At 39.9% G+C, this 24,376-nt stretch overlaps 2 protein-coding genes and 1 long non-coding RNA gene across 3 annotated transcripts in view; 1 reads left to right on the forward strand and 2 right to left on the reverse strand.

Moving 5' to 3' along the window:
• LOC116064080 overlaps nt 1-24,376 on the forward strand; it is a 272,833-nt gene that overhangs the window by 187,915 nt on the left and 60,542 nt on the right. The gene's annotated exons all lie outside the window — the stretch shown is intronic.
• On the reverse strand, nt 33-10,843 carry LOC118495911. The gene is made up of 3 exons (XR_004898369.1): nt 10,834-10,843; nt 9,701-9,702; nt 33-224 (listed from the first exon to the last, which is right to left on the reverse strand). It is a non-coding gene; the product is annotated as an uncharacterized LOC118495911 (long non-coding RNA).
• LOC116064089 overlaps nt 18,445-24,376 on the reverse strand; it is a 40,787-nt gene continuing 34,855 nt past the window's right edge. Inside the window, exons 4-5 of the mRNA XM_031319147.2 lie at nt 20,043-20,077; nt 18,445-19,928 (exon numbers count right to left, since the gene is read on the reverse strand). Coding sequence (XP_031175007.1) covers nt 19,806-19,928; nt 20,043-20,077 — 158 coding nt within the window. The 3' untranslated portion in view covers nt 18,445-19,805. The remainder of the gene's footprint in view (nt 19,929-20,042; nt 20,078-24,376) is intronic.

The following is a 24,376-nucleotide window of genomic DNA, read 5'->3' on the forward strand; positions in this document are numbered from 1 at the left end:
AAAACACAGGAAATTGTTTTTAAACTGCAATTACAGTTAGGTTCGAAAATATTTGGACAGTGATACAATTTTCATAATTTATGCCCTGTGCGCTAACACAATTAATTTGAAATTAAATCATCAAGATGAAATTGTAGAGCAGACTTCCAGGTTTAATTTGAGGGTATTTACATCAAAATTGGAGGAAGGGTTTAGGAATTACACTCATTTTCATACATAGTCCCCTTATTTCAAGGGACCTAAAGTAATTGTTCAAATAAATATCATAAATAAAATGTTCATTCTTTGTTGAGAATCCTTTGCAGGCGATGACTGCCTGAAGTCTGGAACCCATATACATCACCACCAAACATTGGGTTTCCTCCTTTGTGATGCTTTGCCAGGCCTTGACTGCAGCTGTCTTCAGCTGTTTGTTTGCAGGTCTTTCTGCCTTAAGTTTTGTGTTAAGCAAGTGGAATGCATGCTCGATCGGATTGAAAATCAGGTGATTGACTCGGCCATTGTAGAATATTCCACTTATTTGCCTTGAAAAACTCCTGGGTTGCTTTTGCGGTATGTTTTGGGTCATTGTCCATCTGTACTGTGAAGCGCCATCCAATCAACTTTGTTGAATCTGGCTGAATATGAACAGACATAATGTTCCTATAGACTTCAGAATTCATGCGTCTGCTACCATCTTCTGTCATACCATCAATAAACACTAGTGACCCAGCTCCACTGGAAGCCATGCATGCCCATGCCATTACACTGCCTCCACCATGTTTTATAGATGATGTGGTGTGCTTCGGATCAAGAGCCGTCCCAAACCTTCGCCATACTTTTCTCTTCCTATCATTCTGGTACAGGTTGATCTTAGTTTCATCAGTCCAAAGAATGCGGTTCCAGAACTGGGCTGGCTTTTTAGATTTCTTCTGGCAAACTCTAATCTGGCTTTTCTATTCTTGAGGCTTATGAATGGTTTGCACCTTGTAGTGAACCCACTGTATTTGCTCTCATGAAGTCTTCTCTTTATGGTAGACTTGGATAATGATACGCCTACTTCCTGGAGAGTCTTCTTTACTTCACTAGATGTTGTGAAGGGGTTCTTCTTTACCTGCGATCCTGCGACCATCAACCACTGTTGTCTTCTGTGGATGTCCAGGCCTTTTTGTATTGCTGAGCTCACCGGTGCGGTCCTTTTGTGCGTTAAACTGTTGATTTGGCCACTCCTAATGTTTCCGCTATTTCTCTGATGGATTTTTTTCTTCTTCCGCAGCCTAAGGATGCCTGCTTTACTTGCATTGAGAGCTCCTTTACCGCATGTTGTATATTCGCAGAAACAGCTTCCAAATGAAAATGCCACACCTGAAATCAACTCCAGACCTTTTATCTGCCTAATTGATGATTAAATAATGAGGGAATAGCCCACACATGCTCATGAAACAGCTTTTGACTCAATTGTCCAATTACTTTAGGTCCCTTGAAATGAGGGGACTATGTATGAAAATGGTTACAATTCCTAAACCTTTCATCCAATTTTGATGTAAATACCCTTAAATTAAACCTGAAAGTCTGCATTACAATTCCCTCTCGATGATTTAATTTCAAATTCATTGTGTTAGCACACAGGGCCAAAATTATGAAAATTGTATCACTGTCCAAATATTTTCGAACCTAACTGTACCTGACATTCAAGGCAAAATATGGCAGATTTGCTGACTCTAAGACTCATAAATTTGCCCAGAAGCAGAGAGTTTTCATATTCAGGCTGTGAAACAGGTTGTTGTTAAAGTGCCCATATTATGAAAAAATAACTTTGGGGTGTTATTTTGTGTCTCTGTTGCTTCCACACGCATACAAACTTTTTGAAAAAAACCCATCCATGTTGTTTTGAGTGGGATACGGTTTCTGAAAGTGTCCTGCCTTCAGTCTCCGGGTGAGCTGTTCAAAATCTGCATGGCTTTCTACGTCACTAGCCGAGACGAGGGGCCTAGGGGGCTAACCGTTAGCATGCTAGCTCGTTCTCAATGGCAAAACACTGCTACAACACACACAAATTCACCCTGATCTACAAAATAAATTGTATAGAACTACTTATATGTCCCTGTTCTGCAGGTATTCCACGCAAAGTTGGAAGTGCGCCCTCTTTTAGAAGAAGTCTCCCAGCTAATCCTGCCTTGTACAGGCCGAAGTTGGAGCTAGCTCATGTAATCCTTACCTAGCTACTGCGCATGTGCGACTGACAACAGAGATGTTACAGAAGTTAAGAGGTCTCACTCTGTAGCTAAAACAGAGACCTGACAGCATGTGAAAGGAGGAGCTGCAGCAATGTGCAGTACAACAAAAATATGGTGTTTTTTGAAAATTAAACCACATAAACCTATTCTGGTACAACCTCAAAATACAATTATGAACCTGAAAATGAGCATAATATGGCCACTTTAAAAAGATTTATCATTGTTTTTCATGTTATCATTGTTGATTTGCTAAATTCTATGATGGCTAAGGAACTCTTTGGATGACTTTTGTAGGGCTTCATGTCAACAAAAATGCGACAAAAATGTCAGAAAAAGCAACAAATTTACAAAAAGGAGACAAATGTATGAGAAAGCCACAAAAAAGTTGGTACAAAAACAAAAATGAGGAAAAAAAGTGACATGCAGTAACAAAAGCACGTCAATAAACTCTACTGTACATGTCTGGCCCTTGGTGTGATTCTCTTTTTCCAGTGTGGCCCTTAGTGAAAATGAGTTTGACACCCCTGCCATAGACAAATGATGGTACACGTCACAGATTGACCGCTGCAGTTGTAGAGTATACCTACGACAATTTGACATCATAGCATGTGTATAACAGTGTATTAAATGTTATTTGTAGTTTCAAATTATATACAAATATATCGTCACCTCGCCTCACACAACAAAGGCCTGCATGTCCCCAAAGAGCACTTACTGATCATGACGTTTTAAAAGTGTTGGCTCTAAATAAGTGTTAAACTTTTCACCACTTCCCTCTTCTTTAAACTCACACGCCCTGCTATATCTTCACATAGTTCCTCTGTGTCTATTAACAGGTGTCTGAAGCAGTGTGACAGACAGTCCAATATAAAAGCTTTACTCTGCCTATTAGTGTTAAATGACCATACATTATTACTGGATGGATCATTCTAATGCATGCATCAAACAGTTTAACAATGTACTACTGAGAAAGGAGTCACTTTAACTCAGCAACAGCCACAAAACACAACACACAATAATTAAAGTGGTAATACTTTTGGTCTCTATTTCACTTTGGTTGGTGGTGACTGTAATTTTGCAGCTCTTGTAGAGACCGTTATATGATTCTGTTGAGATTGTTGTTGCATTTGTTTTACTGTCCACTTGCAACTTTGACTCAATAAAACCCATAAAACCACAGAATCTATCGTCTGTCCTTAAAATTTGAATGTGTGTGTGGGCCACAATGATAATAATCATCAGCTCAGAGACCCACTGCTGGGAGTACGTATGGATATGTAATGATAACAGATCTTCACACTCACACACTGAAGCATGTTGCGGAGGATAACAGCTATTCTATTAGATACTTAAAAGTATGGGGTTTTTTTTAAAATAAAAGTCAATTTCTTAATTCAGCTGCCCTGGATACCAACAGCTTGTGCAGAACAAACATGAGCAGCATCTGTGTGGGAAACCACTAAATTCTGCAAATATAATATACTGTAGAAAATAGGAAGTTCCTTGCTTACAGAGCATGAGAATGTTAAGTTTAAAATACAGACTGTCTGCTAAAGTCATTTTATGGTCGAGATCAACCAAGGTTATGTGAATCTTATTTTGTATTAGTGGATGTGTTTTGACCGTCTTACATAAAGTCCTCGATGTATCTGATGTAAATTGTTTTCAATTGGTTTGAACTTAACTCTGGTAACTTAATAGGAAATGACCTCAAGAATAACTTGGTCTGGTATCTGTTGAGGCGATCATATGTTGTCAAAGACTCCACCTCTGAAGTAGAGAGCAGCCTTCCTGGAGCTCAGTTAGACATCACAGAGCTGTGATCATACACACCACGATGAAACAGAGCCTGGTAACAGCTCTAATTCTCTGCAGCATCAGTAAGTACTGACAATACTTTTCTCTCAACTTGATAACTTCCAGCATTAAAACTTATTTGCTTATTATTATATTTATTAAGAGGTATTGTTTACCTTCCTATAACAAGTCTCTGCTGTTTGTTTCAGGCTGGATCTCTGTCTCAGGTTCTGAGTCTCACACTGAGACTGTGGAGGGTCGGCCGGGTGGAGAAGTCACACTCACATGTTCTAACAGGTCCATCCAAGTCACTCCAATACTCTGGTTGAGAGTGGTCGACAGAACCAAGGCCAGCTGGATCTCCACAATGTTCAGCTCTACAGGAGAAGCTTCATACAGTGATGGAATTCAAAATGGAAGATTCAAAATGAGTTCCAACATCTCCACGCTCTTTCTCCAAATCAAACAAGTGAATGTATATGATGCTGGACTATATTTATGTGGATTTTACATCGGAGGACGTTTTAATTTCAGCACAATACACTTCAATGTTAAAGGTAAGATAACAAAAATCATATTCTATTCTATGGGCCATTAACTACCCTGTGAATATGGCCCTATTTGGAACAAGAGCTGTTCTTCCAAATATGGTATGCTCATGAATATTTAGATGAGCTGCACGCTGATTGGTTGAGCGAACCACATACACGTACATTGGAGATGAGACAGCAGGTCTCATATTTCAGACACTGCAATGTTATAAATTTTTTGTCTGCTATCTTGTTATTAAATTCACTTCCAAAACTTTATGTGAGAAATCAACTATATAAAGCTCAAATATGGGCCGTTTTACGAAAATTGATGGCTAATTGCAAATTTGGTAAGACGTACCGTACTTCAGGAGCTCCACAGTCTGACGAGAAAGCGGCAGCCTGCTGGGCTCCATACCCAGGGCAAAGTCACTGTTTCTGGGTTACTGGACTACCGGGGCTCGGAGCTCTGGAGCTGGCCGGCTGCCGGCATAACTATCATATATTTACAGTTGGAATTTCGTCACGGCATGTATATCACAGCTACCCTAAGGTCTTACAAAGCTAACACTTTTGTCCAATTTCAATTTAAGGCATTTTTGTGAATTTGAGGGGTCTGGTTAGGAGGAGCTGCTAACTAGGCTATGTGTCCCATTCAATCCTAAGGGGAAAAAGTTGCCGCTACACTTTCGGCATAACTATAGTATATTTATATTTATTTCCTTGATCGTTTGTTCAAATAACTCAACACACATATCCATTATAAGATTAACTGGAACCTGCGATAAGAGCTTGCGGGCGTAACAAGCTTGTTGACCATGCTCTCACTCACACACACTGGCCATTTAGCAGGAAGAGGGGAGCTGCAGGCCCTGGAGCTCTGTCAGGGAAGCAGCGTTTGGTAGAATAGTAACCCAGAAACTGTGACTTTGCGTGGGTATGGAGCACCGCGGGCTGCCGGCCGTGACTGAGCTCCATCTAGCTCACAGCGAGCCGGAGTCTGTGAAGGACGACAGGCCGGGCAGCGAAGCAGCAACCCAGGCAGCACCGGCCGCTGAATTCCGACACAAAATTTGCAATTAGCCATCAATTTTCGTAAAACGGCCCATATTTGTGCTTTATATAGTCGATTTCTCGCATAAAAGTCTCAGAAGTGAATTTAGTGATAAGAAATCTGCGCGACCTATTCAGAAGACTACCTGATCTCAGATCAGTGGTGTAGCCTATGTCAATGTTGGGGCGTGACAAAGATAGAGACCAGAGCCAAATAAGGTACAGCCACATAGTTGATGTCAACTATGAGCTCGTTGAGATTTGCCCATTTTCAGAGGCAGTTTCAAATTGTGAGATTTGCAGAGAAAAGAGGTGTCAATGGGATTTTGAGATTCTATGTATGTCCTATTTACCCACCAAACTGTCGTTATTCAACAATGACAAGGTAAAATCGGTTTTGCATTCTATCACCCCTTTAATGGCATGCACCTCATTGGAAAGTACTGCTTGCTGCATTACTTGTAAGAAAGGTGTTGTAATATTCTGAGACACGCGGTTTAACCAAACCCAGTGTTGTTGTTGTTACGGAGTACCGGGAGAGATCCGTTCTCTTACAGGACCCCTTCTCTCTGTAGCAAGATTCATAACTCTAGCACCCACATTAATTCTATTGAACTGGAAACAGACACAACCTCCCACTTTCACTATGTTGATCAAAGACGTTATGCAGCACCTACAACTGGAAAAACTCAGATATACATCGCGTGGTTCCGTTGAAACATTTTGTAGGACTTGGCAACCAGGGGCGTAGCACAAAATTCTGGGCCCTGTAGAAAAGGCATTTTCTATGGGCCCCTACCCGCATCCACAGCTATTCATTCTAGCATCTTTTTGGGCCCTCCTCACATGAGGGCCCTGGGTACTCAGTCCCCTTTTCCCCCCCAGTCCGACGCCCCTCTTCATCAATATAGTAGAAGATAGGCAAGACATATCACCTTGGCTCCTACCTTAACACTTAGCTCTGATAACTACCTGAGGTCTGATGTCAATAAGTATGTGGAGCAGTTTTGTACTTTGATTATTATCTAATCTGATTATCTACCGTACAGGACCTATTGTGTTTGTGTGTAAATGTAAATGTTTTTGTAAAACTATTTCTGTAATATTTGATAGAATTTGTACGCAATGTTTGCTTTCTAAAATACCAATAAATAGATGTTATTGTTATTATAGTATTACTGCTTCATTCAAATCACCATAAATACATCATTTCAATGAGGCTTGGTAATTGGCTGCATGAGATTCTGATTTAAAAAGATGAAGAGTTTAACTTCTGAGAGCAAACAATTATCATCTCTAATTCTACCATCAGCTGCATAACAAGATGCAGCAACGCTGATGTTGCTATTAGACAAGACACTTTGCTACCTGCAGGCAGTGAATGCTATTTTCTTTCATTATTTTCTTTTTATTGGAGGTCCTGAGTAATGTCACTGTAAAAAAAATAATCTGAGAGAAATGATGATTGGTGTTTGATGGAGGAGGAGACTGTGCAGAGTCTCTTATACTGAGAGTTAGATAGACGGAGAGAGGTACCCAGCACTTGTTTGACAGGAAGAGAGAGCGCAGTGTGGTGTGAACACGACCGAGGTGAAGATCATGAGGCCTGTTAACTGTGAAAAAACACCTGGGGTTAAGAGGAAACTTTATATTCTGACAATTCAAACACAGCTCATTGTTTGCCTGTGGTTAGTTGAGCATAAGCACGATACGATATATAAAGATATATAACGTGACAGAGTGGTTTTCTCACATCCACAACAACGTGAGTGACCCAACCAGTATGCAGCGATGTGTCAACCGCAGTCTGAGCAGCTGGATAGGCAAAAAAACCATTTTTTATTTAATTCAACAATTGTTTAGTCATTGGCTGAGTTTGTATGTAGCAACAATAAGGAACAGGAGGCCTGCATCAGAGAGAAAAGTGGAGACTCATGTTCTTTATAGCGCCCAAAGATAGCCAAAAGAAGCTCATTTAACTGCTGGAGCAGCTATGGTCCAATGGGCTAAGCTAACCTAGGCTCGTAAACAAAGGCACACAGATACTAGAGGCTAACGCAGCTCGCAACATTAATCCCCCTGTCTAAGTGGATATAGGCTATCTGTTTCTTTGCAGGAGAACTATTAGCTTTTTCAGGTTCATACTTGTATTTTGTGTTTATACTAGGACATGTTTACATACTTTGATGTTCAAAAAACACCATCTTTCTCATACTGCCAATGGCTGCTGCTCCTGTATTCACCCTCTGTATGAGACGCTCTGTTGGAGCACAACCCAGTCTCACGCCAGTTCGTAAATTATGATTTTTTCGTTTATTTCGTACAGGTCGCGATTTTCACATGGGACGCGATCCCCGCTCTCTGGGGTGAAAGTCCTGTATTGTTCGAGCCATCCACCACCCTTACCGACCTCCGTACGCGGATTTTCTGCTTTTCGTACTACTCCCTACCGTTGCCGTGATCACAAAATATGCTTCCCATTTAAATACATTAAAATTCGTAATCGCCACACGAAAAAAACAACCTAATCGTGTCCTGTTCACTCACTACACAACCAGACATGACCCAGCAGTAATGTGACCCGAAATTGAGGAGAAATGTCCAACATTGGCCTCCAAGATTACAGCTATTTGGTGTTAGCATGCTGTTACTTAATAGTTAGCAGTATGCTAACGTTGGATTGTAGTGGAATGAAGCAGCACTTTCTACCATCAATAGCAGCACTCTCTACAGTCAAAAATCACAGATAAAGGCTTTTAAACCTAACTCCAAATCAGCTAACTTCTGAAAGACCTCTCGTAACAAAAAAACAAACAATATAACCAAACCAGGCTTAAATAAACTGGCAACACTCAGCTACTTTAGTGTCCGATGTGAAGCAGTAATGGCACCGTGCCATCTAAACTCAGCTGGATTTACGAGGACTATGGTTAACTGCTCCTCAGATCTCTGCAGGGTAAATCCAGACAGCTAGCTAGACTATCTGTCCAATCTGAGTTTTCTGTTCCAGAGGCTTTTAGCACTGCCCAAGACGATTGTGTTTAAAGAAATGCCAATAAACCAGAGCACGTTTTCTCCCATCCCAGAATGCTGTGTGCACTAGCCAGACCCTCCTCCCCAGCGCTGTGGAGGAAGGTCTGGCAATGCGAGACTAACGTGATGCATACAGCAATAAATATATGGAATACGTATGAATTACAGTGCTTTGCTTTTCATAGCTATGAGTGAATTTTTCATGAGAACAGCCTGGCCACTGTGGTCACAAACAGCGCTGTCTGCATCTGTATCATTGATGAGATCTGAACCAGAGGAAGCTCAGCCTTCAGCTCTCTGCATCATAACCACACACAGAGACCTCAATGTTCCAAGAGACACTTATCGTCACACTTTACAGACTCAATACATGCAAACTCACATCTCTGCTTTATGGTGAAAGGATGCATGCTGCAAGGTGACACTTGCTCACTTGTCTCATATCAACGTGTTTACTCTGCTAAAGGCTGCACATGATTCAGATATGACAGGTAGCAGCAAAGCTACAGCAGGTGAAGACCTGCATTTTAATCCTACTAAGCCTTTTATGCAATAACTAATATTGGCCAAGTATGATTCAAACTGCTGTTACTGATACATTCATTGAATCAGCTTCTATTGTGTTTACATTCTATGTGCAGTTTTTTGAGTTACTGTAGCAGGTTTGCCAGTTTATTAATAACATCAGCATCTCTGTACATTTTCATTTTGTAGCCGTTTATTTTTAAAATAAAAATGTAATGCAGAGTGTTAAAATTGTAAAGTTGACACAAAATAACGGGCAGAACACAAAAGCAAGGCTCTTTCTGGTCAAGTCTTGATAGAGGAATATAAAACTGTAGCTTATAATAGTCTGTGTTATGCTATGTCACCAGTTATGGAACTCTCACACTTCTTGGCTAAAATGGGTTAAATGGAAGGAAAAAAACTTCTTAAAAAAATATAACCACAGCTTCTGCTTTTGCCTGAGTTAGCTGGACATGGTATATGAAATATCATAATCAGCAGAGAACCTCAACATTATTATCAACATATCAGGACACTTAGTCAAAATACTTGATTTCAAAATACTACTGTTGGTTTATAAAGCACTGAAAGATTTAGGGCCAAAATGACATGTCTGATCTGCTGCTACATGATGAACCAGACTATGAAGAGCTCTCAGGTGGTCTGGGTCAGCTCTGCTTTCTGTCCCCAGAGTCACAACTAAACATGGGGGAGTTCAGTTTTTATGCACCACATATCTGGAGCAAACTCCCAGAAAACTGCAGGTACACAGCAACTCTCACTTCTTTTAAATCAAGGCTGAAGACTTTTCTTTTTGATGCTGCCTTTCTTTTAAGTCATTGTTCAGTTCTTACACTGTGATGTTTAACCCTCGCTCAAAAATGACCTGGGATTGTAGAAGAGTAAAACATAATAACTTTGTCCTGTTCTCCTTGCAGCTATCAACTTGCAATGGTTTTTCGTGACAGCATTTACATTGTGACTGTGAGCAGCCGGATAGACAAACTAAAGAGCAGCCCGCCCCTCTTTACGGTGAGACCTCTCTTACTGGAGCACAGTTCACTTCCAGACGTTGAAGTGGTGCAGACATACTGTTCACACAAAGATGAAGCTGGCCTCGATAGAAGCTTTGCTCTGCACCTTCAGTAAGTACACTATGGTTCTCAACACAACAATTGCTAGTTTTACTTCAATACAGTAATCTGCCAGAGCTGAAACTTACAGACCGATTCATTAATGATTGAATGTGCGTGCATTGTGTTGAATTACAAGTTGAAGTGAAGGAATCAGCATGTTGTTTGTTTCAGGTTTGATCTCTGTCTGTGTTTCTGAGTTCCACACTGTGGAGGTGGAAAATTTAACATGACATCCAACACCACTACCCTCTTCCTCAACATCAACCATGTGGATTTATCTGACTCTGGACTGTATTTCTGTGGATTTTACTCAGATGGAAAGCCAGTAATTGTTAGTGGAACATATCTAAAGGTTCAAGGTAAGATTCTTTTTTTAAACTGCGAAGAAACAGATAACTTATAAGCACTTTTTACTGTCAAATATGGACCACACGTTTCATTTAATGATCTTTCTTGTAGAAGTGTTTGATGGAATAACGAGCCTGACCAGTGTGATCCTCTTTGGTCTGATTCTTTTCCTCGTTACAGTCGTCATTGGTCTGGTTGTCAAAATCATCAAACTTCGCACAGGTACTTGTGTTTTTATGTTAGTTGTAAATGCAAAACTTTGTGTTAGAACAATTTAGAGGTGTTCTGTTTCTGTCATTTAGCTCAGAAAGAGGGACAGACTCCACAACGCAGCGAGGTAATCACATTTTAAACATACAAAGATTATTTAAGATTCTCTGGTTCAAGTCATTTATCATTTAATGATTTTATGTTTTCTTACAAACTGACTGTAAATATTTCTTTTTCAGAACCTGGGCTCTGATGCCCTGAACTATGCAGCGCTCAGTTTCCATCCAAAAGCAAGAAGCAGCAGAAGGCCTGAATCAGAGAACCAGCTGGAGCCAGATGTGGTGTATACTGTCACCAGATAGACTCAGGAAACATCTGGAACTGCAGCGCAGAGTAAAACGGATGCTTTATCAAATTAAAGGTGCTCTAAGCGATGTTGGGTTATGTCACTTCTTGTTGACGTTTGAAGTGTTGTCAAAGAAAACTGAGGCTAGCTCGCCCCTCCCTCCTCCTCATCCCGTCCCCTCCCCATCCCTCCTGTGCTTCCTGAAACAGTCATGAACGCTGACAGGAAGAGACAGCGCAGTGTGGTCTGAGGTTTGTTAACTCAAAGCTTTGTGGAAATCAAATTTGAAAATGCAACAGTGAATGCTGGTGTACCGTCTATTGCCAAGTAGACAAAATAAGAAACAGCTGTGTGAAATACATGAAATGCATCAATGTTAAAACTGAATCCTTTGAACAAATCAATATGTCAAAGAGCCCACAGCTGTATGTGTATGATATTGATTGCCCTTTAGATATATTTTCCTTTTCTTCTAACCTTATTAAACACCAATATAAAACTCCAATAACGTTAATGCAAATGCACTTATTATGTATTTAACTAACTCAAGGTTTTACAGCTGGGGACTCAAAAACCCCAAACAGAAGACCATCACAAAGTATGAAGATGATGAAAACAATATTACAACAACTGTTTATTATTATTAAGATTTTTTTTTTATTATTAATGAATAGCCAAATTGAAAAGATTGATGTTGGAGGTAACCGGATCACCCGGAGTAAAGCCATGCAATCACTGCATGGATTAATGAAGGTTGTAGGAATGGAGGCCACATTAAGAAAGTTTTTTGGCGTGGGAGGGACTTGGAGTAAATCCATGCAATCACTGCATGGATTAATAAAGGTTTTAGGAATATTTGCAAAATTAAGAAAGTGTGTTTGGGGTGGGGGACTCCATGCTACTAAAATATGACACCACAGTATCACATCTGGGAGCTGATGAGTGGTTCTTTCAGGGAGTCCTGTTGTCTGCGGTTGTTCTCTTTCTTCAACCTCATCGCCGTCCACTTCCCTTCCAGAGATTTTTCTTTGTCGGCCTTTTTAGTAACCTTCTGTAGTTCTTTATGAAGGGCTTTATTCAGCCGGTTCAAGGAGTTTTTCTCCACTTTCAGGGAATCGTATGTATTGGCCCAAACGCTCTCACCTCGGAGTGTGTCGCCGAGCTCCTGAACTTTAAGCTGCAGAGCTCTGTTTTCTTGGCTCACAGCTTCGTTCTCTGACTTCAAGTCATTGTTTCTTTCCTCCAGAGTTTCTTCTTTGGAGAACTTTTTCTCCAGCTTCTGTAGTTCTTTCTGCAGAGTGTTGTTGTGGTTCGTGAGAACTTTTTTCTCTGCCTTCAGTGCTTTATAATTCGCCTGAAAGGCATTCAAAACTCTGAGGTTTTCATTAAAATCTTCACTGTAACAAGATTCCGTAGTTTTCACAGCAGTATTGCTGTATACTGAACAAATGACTACTGCATATATGTATACAGTATGTTGCTGTAGATTTTTACGCGATCATGGCAAAAATGCTGTAGAATACGAGATTACAGTAAATACAATTATCCTGTAAATAATATTACAGTAATTTTGAGCGGGATCTATCGGACTTCCACAGCCAAGCCACGCAGCCGGAAAGTTCTTCAGAGATTGCACTAGAGTATGTAAGTAGCCTCTTCCTCACTTTGGTGACAGTTAGTAAGTTATAAGGCATTAATAAGCTAAGAGTATTGGACCATGGATTTTATTAATTTATAACATAATAATATACAACATTAGACTTGATTAATATAGCTAGATTTTTAAAATTACTTTGAATCATGAGTGGGTGGCTGTGTGCTTGTGTAGCCAGCTAGCTAATGTTAGCAAACACATTTGCTCCACTTACTCCTGCTAGCACCCGAGATTTGTTATATTTTGCGTGGGTGTGATGTGTGTTGAGCTTTTATTCGTGTAAGTCGAAAATGAGTTTGAATCGCGAGTGGGTGGCTGTGGGGGCTTGTGTAGACAGCTAGCTAACGTTAGCAAACACATTAGCTCCACTTACTCATGCTAGCGCGAGTGTGTGGCTGTGTGCTTGTGTAGCCAGCTAGCTAGCTAACGTTAGCAAACACATTAGCTCCACTTACTCCTGCTAGCGCGAGTGTGTGGCTGTGTGCTTGTGTAACCAGCTAGCTAGCTAATGGTAGCAAACACATTTGCTCCACTTACTCCTGCTAGCACCCAAGATTTGATATATTTTGTGTGTGTGTGATGTGTGTTGATCATGTATTCGTGTAAGTCGAAAATCTATCAGTACTACCCACTAGCTAACTAGCCCCATTCCCTCGCTCACTTTGTGTGTCAGTACACAGTATCTGTCTGTTTGAGGTGTGTGTTTTGGAGAGCTAGCTAGTTTCCTAATTTTAACATAATTTAATCGTTTTTGTCCATCTTTCCCCCTTGCTAGGTTCCACTAGAGATAACGACACTACAGGCTGTTTGAAAGACCACACTGACTCAGGTAATTTTCACACAACACAGTTGAAAACTAGTCATGGGGTTTAAGTGCAAGCACTGTTTTGTCTCTACAGACACAATCCCTAGCTGAATAAAACACGTGAAAGTGCATAGAAACCGTGCAAATGTAAATTTTCCTTGTGGTTGCAAAATGTCCTTGTAACCTTAAGTCAGTGTGCGCATTACAGAATCACATGTACAAAAAGCATGTCTTGCCTTATAGTTGCATACTTTCTAACAACGTTCTGTGTTTATTATACTGCTGAAGCACAGATTTCCCTGCCTAGCACTCCGAGGCTAATCATGCTTGGAGGCAGCCAAGTCCCTTGAATTTGTCCAACGGTAAGAGCTTTTTGACTATCGTTTTTTATTTATATAGGCCTATTTCTATTTTCACTATGTTCATTACAGTCTTCTTGCTACCACTATCATAGTGCAGACTCAGTACTGGATTAATATATGGGACTACTGTTGTGTGGTGATAAAGTAGCAAAAATACTGATGTATAATATCTTTTTCTTTCTTTTTCTTTTTTTACAGCTTTTTTGTCCGGATAAATCCAGAACAGAGTAAATGTGCTGCTAAATTCCAGACCAGCAAGAGCACGGGAAAGAAGGTTCAACGGAAAAATCGGTCCCTGAATCAACATGTCGCCGCTCTAATCCAGGACTTCATTGAATATGACATGGCAGAATACCTAGAGCATGCCGGGTAAGACCCCTTTATGAAGTGAACTTTGAAGTATTCCCTTTGCCTTAATATCCTCCAACAATGTATTTGTGTACCTTCATTTATTACATTACATTTATCATATTCTTATTAATTCATGTGTTTTTTTAATGTTTCATGCATTCAAATTTAACGTTTCTTTGCATTGGAGAGTAAATTAGTGGACTCTTTCATGAGAAAGTCATTAGTCTTGCTCATTATACATTTCTACATCAGCATCTAATTCCTTTTTACCTTTTTTTTTCCATTGCAGTAAAGAAGATGTCCACTCCACTCAGGCTCCATTTCCATACACACACACACTGATAGATGCTGGGATGGAGTTCTTGTTCTTGTGGTAGGACTTCACTACAACATATGCGCACATTCTCACTCACTCACTCACTCACTCACTCACTCACTCACTCACTCACTCACACACACACACACACACACACACACACACACACACACACACACACACACACACACACACACACACACACACACACACACACACAGACTCTCTTACACACATGTATTTGCCCACATGGATTCTCTATCCCTTCCTCTCTGACTAGCACATCACACATGTACACGCACAGAGACATGGACACAAACACACACACTACTCTGTCACACATGCATGTTCTCTCTCTACCTCCCTCGCACATACTTCTGTCTAACTACAACATGTATATGATATGTTGGGTTTTACTGTTTGTTTTTACTAATACTAGTAGAGTATGATACATTGATAGACCATGCTTTTCATATCTATGTCTATATGTCATATCCTGTATATCTGAGAATATGAACGGTTGGATGAAGTTTTACTGTTTGTTTTTATGAATTCTAATAGTTGAATAAAGTTTTTAAACCTCACTTTCTGCTTGGGTCCAAATGTATGCTCTGTTCTTATTTATTGATAATATTACTGTCTGCCATTGGCCAGATTCCTCAGCCAGCTAGGTGTTTAGGTATTTCACAGTATGTCATTATTTTTATTTTATTATACGGCTCTTCACAATGCTATTATAACACTCCATTGACTTGAATGGGATTTCAAGTCCACTGGCACGTCAGGGTCTGGTGGCCCTGACGGGACTAAAATAAATAAAATAATATATTACATTTAAAATATAATACTGTAAATATAATACAGTAATAATACTGTAAATAATTATAATACTGTAATTATTTTACAGTATTGAAATGTATGCAGTAATATCTATTACAGTAGTCTAATATGTACTGTGATTAAAAGTGCAGTACTGTGATTATTACTGTAAATACAGTTACAGTACATTTCTATGTACTGTGATTAGATGTACAGTAAGCATACTGTAGAATATATTACAGCAACTTACTAGCTAATTGCTGCCAGCTAGTTGCTGTAGATTTCACAGTTTTCTTCTTACAGTGTTGGATTTCCTCCATGGCTTTGTTGTTCTGGAGCGTCAAGTCGTCTGTCTGTTGTTTCAGAACATCGTATTTGTACTTCCAGTCTTGTTCATTCAGATGCTTCTTAAAAACATGAGAATGGGTTTTACCCAGGGCTCGGTTTTGTGCCTGCAGAACTTTCTCTTCAGCTTCCAGTTCTACATAATTGTCCTTAAATTTATTTTTAATCCTGAGATGATTGTTTACAACTTGGATTTGGTTAATGTAATCATCGTTGTCTTTCTTCAGAACGTCCATGCGGTCCAATGTTTCCTTGTACATGTCACGCCAGATGTTTAAATTGTCAGATTTATTTTTGAGAGCCTGGAGTTCCTGCAGCAAGGCGTCGTTTTCACAGCTCATGTGTTCATTTAATGCCTTCACTGCCTCGATCTCTTCCTCTTTCTTGGCTTTTGCATCGTTGTAGGATTGCTGATGCCTCTCCTTGAGCTCCAGGAGTTGGCTTTGCAGGGCGGCGTTTTGCTGGCTCATTGCCTCTGTCTGCCGTTTTAATGCAGCACACATTATGTCCACACTAGTCTCATTTTGGAGTTCTTTCTGCAGGTAGTGAATCTCACTCTGCAGCTCCTCGTGCTCTTGTCTCACGGGCTCATATTCTTCTTTCACTTCATCAAAGTTGTTGAGCCGGTTTTTGAGATCGCTAACTGTTTGTTGCAGAGTTTGACGCTGCAGATCCATCGCCACATTTGAAGCTTTTGTTTCTTTATACAAAGCCTCAATAGTGGTGTAATTTTGGACCTTGTTGCTGAGCTCCCTCACTTCTTTTAGAAGGTAGTCACATTTCTTCTTTGCAGCTTTTTCCTCGGCCTTCCCTGCGGTGAACATTTCCTCCAAATTTTCCCAGCCATTGAACTGTCTCTGGCGCTTGTGAATTTGGTGGCGCAGGCTCTTAAGCTGTTGGGTGATGGCCTGCAGGCTCACACTCATTTCATCCTGGTTGCTACCCATAACTGTCGGTTCCTGGCGGAGGGCCATGGTGTCGTTCTTCAAGGACTCCAGAGGAAGGACCATGTTTTGGTTGCAACTTGTGTTCTGCTCTCTTAAAGCTTATCACTGAAAAATACTTCTCTGTTTAGCACAGAAATACAGAAGCAAGCTGTATTGTCGGTGTTGAAGAGATGATAATCAACGCAGCACAGTAAAACCGTGATGAGATTCTCAGTACTCAGTGAGAGATCGCCTGTCAATCAACCTTCTAACAGAGAACTTTGATCTTGGTGAAGGTAGAATGGGTCACTTAGAATGTTGACATGAAAGGCACATGTACAGGATGTGACATCACTGCATTCTATTTCTATGATGCAACATATAGGCAGCTGTTGCCTTGGTGACAAGGAACTGAGTTGCATAATGGGTAACATATGTATGTAAACAGCTATTGCCTTGGTAACAGTGAACTGAGTTGCATTATGGGTAACAGGCAAGAAAATAAATGCTTACAATAAAAATAATGTATCTCTGGTTGTGCTGCATCGATTGTTTTTTTTTTTCCTAATGTTATAGGAGTTAAGCCCAGTTCAGACCAAAGATTGGCAACAAATTGAAACTGTTTTAGAACGTCGCAGGGAAAAGTTGCAGTGTTCTGAACCGGCCCGTTTCAGCTGGACTCAAACCAGCTGATGGTGTCGCTGAGACTCAGCTGGTCGAGTCTCCAGAGGATGGTTTTAGAACGTAAGGGACGTCACCTGTTTCAACAGCCAAATAGAGAAGTCAGCTGGTAAAGGCAGCTACAAACTATTGAAATAAAATGATCCATAATACAGTTTATATTTATGTTATGAACTGTCAGCTGGTAGAAATGGCAGAGTTTTAGACGGAGGCTATGGACTGCCCACAAGCACGATATATGGTCAAGCGAGTTAGAGAGTGACTGAAGAGAGGGAGCGCCCTGCGAACAAAGCATGAATTACAGAAATAAACCGTTTGTTTTTACTGATTCATCATTAGAAATGCAACTGTAGCAATCATCTCTCCATCAATAACTTTTATTCACATTCACATTTAGATGCAACAAATGATATATCCAGTAACAAAAAGACCTAAAAGTTGGAGGTTAGACCGGAAGTAAAAAGAGTCGTCGCTATGGAGATGATACATTGTCTCGTCACATTGGTGTGAACTGGCAGGTTTCAGAACATTGCGCTTTGCAAGTAGTTGTTTCAACTGGTCTCGTCAAGAATCTTTGGTCTGAACTGGGCTTTATAGGAGTCTGATAACAATGTCAGACTATTTGAAAGAGACCGAATTCTTCCGACCGGTAAAGGGCCTTTTAACTTGATCATTACAATTGATCAAAAATGCATTTTAGTAAACAGGAAGTTTTGGATTTGTTTATAGTATTGACTATGAAAAGAATGTGAAGATACAGTAGCATTATCTGTGTGACCTTTAGTTGATTTTGACAGCCGGACCAATGATGATAGTAATGTAACAGCCCCATTTTTCCAACAACATATACCGTCATCTATCATGTCCCATCATGTTTTGTCGCTCATGATCACAATACAACACATTTGCCATTGTTGGGACCATTTTACTAATTATGGGAACCAAGCTACACAAACCAAACATTTTGATCATGATAAGTGTCTGCTGTTGGGTCATAAAGGCGAGGACACCCCGATACAGCAAGGCCTAGGCTTCCTATGTTGTTTTGGCAGTTCTGTCCAATTCTGTCAAACAAAGAGCGTCACTGCGCTATTCAGGCCAGTGATGAGTAAAATGGGTATACTGTCGGGCAGTCTGGCAAATGTGGAGCCATGCTAAGACACGGCATTACATTTGATCTGTGTGTATGATCTGTGTGTGATGGGATCCTCCAAGCAGCTGCAAACACAGTTGCATTGAGTACATATCACAGTGCAACGCATGCTCATGAATGGGTTGGTGTGATATCATAGGAAAATATTTGCAAACCAATTTGTATGATATCCTATGAAATTAGGCAACAGCGCTCTGAAAAAAGGTGACTGTGAGATTGTATGATATTGTATGAAAACTTGTGCACAACATTTCGCATGATAAACTACAAAATTAGGTGACTGCCGGCTGGCCATGTGACCTTTGTGACGACCGGTCACATGACAGTTAAGTTTAGCGGTCTTCACAGTTAAATTTAGCCGAGAAAAGGTTACAGGGAGACGGGTACCGTTACCATGAGGTGCCGGTCGTTTCAGAGGCCGTTACAGTTAAGTTTAGCCGACGAAAAGTTACCATCATGGGCGACCACAGTGAAGTTTAGACACCTAACCTTCTAGTTAGGTTAGAAAAAAGATTGTTGTTTGGATTAAAACACTGGTCTCCTTATGTAGTACTCCCGGGACACAAACACACGTTTCCTGGATGTTTTTTCCCCGGGAACGCAATCTACGCTCCCCCGCTTGAAAGCACTGTGTTTTATGACCCAACCCCGACCCTGATCCCTACGCAGACCAGAGCGCTCTTATTCAGCAGCAGTCACTGTGGAGCATAGAGCAATAAATACATGGTACACATACGAATTACAGCGCATTACTTTTCGTAACTATATGTACGAAGGGTTCCTGAGAAAAGCCTGCACAGTGAAGATGCTGTAGCTCTGCTGTGATCTATCATGTCTTCAACGTGTACAGCGTGTAGCAGTGTGAATGCTTCAGAGGAGGCTGAGCAGCATCTTTTCACAAGTTTTTGATAGTGAGATATTTCTCATACATATAACGGCATGCAGTTGTGTTCACACCACACTGTCTCTTCATGTCAAAAAAAGTCAGGTGTTGCTGCTTTCTGAGAGATTCACATTATTCTGCTCTCAGATGAAAACGCAAGGTAGTCAAAAGTATGACACACAAAAAAAAAATAAAGAAGGCCATAAAAAATCTGCATGAACAAGATTATTGTACATTTTTGTACACACAATGATGATGGTACACCAATCAAGCAGACTAAAACACTGTACAGCGTAACAGTGTGTTTAAAAATAACAACAGGTGCTTCCTGAGTCTATCTGGTGGCTGAATAAATAGCAGTTGACTCCACTTCTGTCTCTGGTGTCAGCCGGTGGTTTCTTTCTGTTTTTGGGCGAAAGGTCACTGCTGCATAGTTCAGATCATCTGAGCCCAGACTCTGTGAATACAAATATGTTCAGTCACTAATCTCAACATGACATTATAACTGACAACTTGGAAGTGTTTGTGGCACCTGCTGAATTATTTTCAAATAAAATGGAATACACTTCACCTCTGTCTGTTGCAGATTCTGTTCCTCAACGTGAGCTTAGTGACAGAAACAATATGGCCGGTCAATTCACACTCACTGGCATTTGACACTGTATTGCACAATATTGCTGTTGATACATTTTGTTAAGTAGGAAGTTGTTTAAAGAAGTTGTAAAAATACATTACAACTAAGTATAACTCTCATGTTGTCCTCGGGTCAAATCTGACCCGACTTCAACGTTTTCCATATCAGAAATATGGATTTCTTTCAACCAAATTGCCCAAAAATAAAATGGATGGTTCCATACAACGCTCTTCGCAGGTAAAAAAAATAATGATCAGTTGACTTTTTGGTGTTTTTATTCAATTTCACAGCATTTGAGAACATTTAAAAAAAGGTTCAAAACAGTATTCTGACTAAACTTTGACAAGTCTATTTGATCTTAACAAAATAATTCATAATTTCATTTTTTCTTTAACAAAACAATTTGGCCTAATTTCATATAAATGAGGTTTATTAACCATGAATTCAAAAAAACATTGTAACATTAGTGGTAATACGTTGGTGTTTGTGGTGTATATATACAGTATTAGAAGTAGTACAGAAAAGCTCAAAAGAAGTCGAAAAAATACTGACTTACAACAAACATTAAAAGCATTAAAAACTAGGAGTGGGGGAGAAAATCGACACAGCATAGTATCGCAATATTTTCCGTGGCAATACTGTATCGATACACAGACGTCAAGTATTGATCTATTATTATATACTGTATGTGTTGGTCAGTTTGTCTGCTTGACAATCCCATTTTGCAGCAATGAAATTTAAGTTAGGTGAACAAACAGAGAAATGTATCTTTTTAGATAAAACAGATGTTGATAAAGTTTCCTTTTGGGAACATCATTTGAAATTGGGATAAATTTGAAGTTGGAAAAAGGTAATAAATTGCAATATATCGCAGAATATTGCAATATGTTCAAAATCACAATATCATATCGTGACATAAGTATCGTGATGATATCGTATCGTGAGGCCTCTGGTGATTACCACCCCTAATATAATTTTTTTTTTTCAGTTTTGAATCGGGATGGACAAGAACAAGTTGCACGGTCAGCAGTAAGACAACACAAGGGATAATTACCTTTCTGAAGCTTTTTGATTTTAACAGCCTGACCAATGATGATCATAGTGAGGGAAGCAGTCAGAACGCCCAGGATCCCACTCATCAGCTTTGTTATTCCATCAAACACATCTACAAGAAAAAAATTATCATTAACTTAGACTCTGTACATTTAACCTAAATAAATAAATCTATAGGTCCACATTACCTAAATTAAATGCTGATAGTATTCCATCAATCAAAACAGACAGACCAAACTTTACAACACTCTTACCTTGAACGTCTAAATAGGTTGCATCGACAATAACCGGGTTTTGTTATGATATATCCACAGAAATACAGTCCAGAGTCGGATGAATTCACTTGTTTGATTTTGAGAAAAACAGCAGACATGTTGGATCTCATTTCAAATTTTCCATTTTGAAATCCATCACAGAGTCTAGCAGGCTCAGGAGCCCTGAACATGAAGGAGACACAGCGGGGCTGGGATCTCTTGACCGCTCTGAACCAATATATCTGAGAGGGAGTACTGGAAAAGTTGGAGCACAGCAGAGTGACGTCTTCTCCAGGCTGAACCTCCACAGTCTGAGACTCTGAAACTGAGACAGAGATCCAGCCTGAAACAAACAAATAAAGAATTATTCATCATTTTGCTGACAGAGCAACAGGAATGCAATCATATATATATATATATATACATATATATATATGATTTAATGCAGTCAATGCTGTTGAGTAATTCAATGGCAGTACTTACTGAGGCAGCAGAGAAGTAAAACGGTCATCAAGATGAAGTTCCTCATTGTGCAAATGATCGTGGCACTGCAATGGTACTTTACACTGAGCTCCACCCCCACCACACACACAGACACACACACACACACACACACACATACACACTCCCCCACCCATCCATACACATACACACACAAAGCCTTAAGAACGTGTGTGACTTACAACAAACCGTGCTGTTTATGTTTCAAGTACTACTGGCAGTTAAGTTTAGCCATTTGGTCAAGTTTAGCGTTGTTACAGTAAAGTGTAGCCAAGAAAAAGGATCTGTGAGCCGGTGTACTGCTCACCGTGAGGTGGCAGTCGTGACAGTTATGTTTAGCAACAGAAAGGTGTCATGCGATGACATGACAGTTACGGTCTTTCCATTTCTATTTGGTGTAGTGCATTTAGGCTGCGGCGGGGGTTGCCATACGGGGGACACTTTTAAAACAATACTGTTTTTTCACTTTTGGATAGAAACTGAGCGCTGCATAGTTCAGAGAATCAGAGCCCAGGTTCTGTAAGAAACATTAACAGTCAGTTTGTAACAGATCATCTCTAAATTGTTCTAACACAAAGTTTTGCATTTACAACTTACATTAAAACACAAGCACCTGTATGAAATTTCCTGATTTTGACAACCAGACCAATGATGACTGGAACAAGGAAAAGAATCAGACCAAGGAGGATCACACTGGTCAGGATCTGTTTCTTCACAATCAAAAAAGAATCTTACTCAGAAACACAGACAGAGATCAAACCTGAAACAAACAACATGCTGATTCCTTCACTTCAACTTGTAATTCAACACAATGCACGCACATTGTTATTAAAGGATTGTTTTACGTTTCAGTGTTGCTTTGAAAAAGACGTTAACAATTGTTGTATTCAAAAAAGTGGTGGAGATACTTACAGAGTAAAGCTGTTACCAAGGCGATGTGTACAGGAGACTGCAGCAGACTGAACTGTGCTCCAGTAAGAGTGCTCTCAGCGGGGAAAAAGGCGGGGTTTCTTTTGCCTATCCAGCTGCTCAGACTAACAACAGAGATGCTTTCAGAAAAATGGTAGTCACAGCAACAGCTGTTCTTATTAAAAGCTGATTCATTCATCAGACATTACTATGCAATGGTTGGGTCATTCACATTGTGATGTGAGAAACCCACCATGTCACGTTATATATCTTTTCACCTCAGTTATGTTCACACCACACTGCGCTGTCTCTTCCTGTCAGACAAGTGATGTGTAGCTCTCTCCCTCCATCTAACTCTGACAGGAGACTCTGGACAGTCTCCTCCTCCATCAAACACCAATCATCTTTTGTTCTCAGATTAAGATCTAACAAACACAAGAAGTCAGAAGGAGACTTTGGCTGGAAAGTAGAACTAGACTTGTAGCAGATATTGCATACTTTGCATAAATATAAAATCTTTATTCCAACAGTGACAGTTCTTTAGTAGCAGGTAAAGCATCAGTTCCACTCTGAGCTGCAGTTCCAGATGTTTCCTGAGTCTATCTGGTGGCAGCATACACCACATCTGGCTCCAGCTGGTTCTCTGATTCAGGCCTTCTGCTGCTTGATTTACACATTTACATTTATGCAGTAGTGGAGGAAGTATTCAGACCCTTTACTTAAGTAAAATAACTAAAACCAGACTAAAAAATACTCTGTTACAAGTTAAAGTCCTGCATTGATAATGTTACTTAAGAAAAATCCTCACATTTTAGAAAACATCCAAACTGTGATTCAGAAAAGTGTTTAATCTGCTAATCATATTAGGTGTTCTTGTAGGCCTGTATATTGTTGGGTAGTTTAATTTATCATAAAACATTGTATTTTATAAACTACATGTGTTGTAAAGTAACTAGTAACTAAAGCTGTCAGATTAATGTAGTGGAGTAAAAAGTACAAGATTTCTCTCTGAAATGTAGCGGAGTAGAAGTACAAAGTAGCATGAAAAGAAAAGAGTCAATTAAAGTACAAGTACCTCAACATTTGTACTTAAGTACACTACTTGAGTAAATGTACTTAGTTACATCCCACCACTGCATTTCTGTTATTGTATTTACAGTGGCGTTTTTATATAAAAAAAAATTGGTGGGGCACAATTTCAAAAGATGGTCTACATACCAGTAAAACTAGAATAGTCTGTATCTCACTCTGTTACCATGTCAACAAACCGCATGGCTCCATAAAACAGACAGTGTTGTAACGTGAACACATGCTACCAGCACCAGTTGTTTAGCCGTCAAAAGGGAGCGTGTCTATGTTCCCACATTTCTAAGATTCTTTTCAAAATTAGGCCCTATATTCCCACAGTTTCCACATTTCTAAGATTTTTTTCTCCAAAATTAGGCCCTATGTTCCGACATTTACTTTTTCTAATTTAAATCAGATTTGATCCCCCTTTCTCCCAATTTGGTAGCCAATTACACCCAACCTATTATCCAGTAGCAATGGACTACA

The sequence above is a fragment of the Sander lucioperca genome, chromosome 9 (assembly GCF_008315115.2).
Source record: "Sander lucioperca isolate FBNREF2018 chromosome 9, SLUC_FBN_1.2, whole genome shotgun sequence".
Classification (NCBI taxonomy): domain Eukaryota; kingdom Metazoa; phylum Chordata; class Actinopteri; order Perciformes; family Percidae; genus Sander; species Sander lucioperca.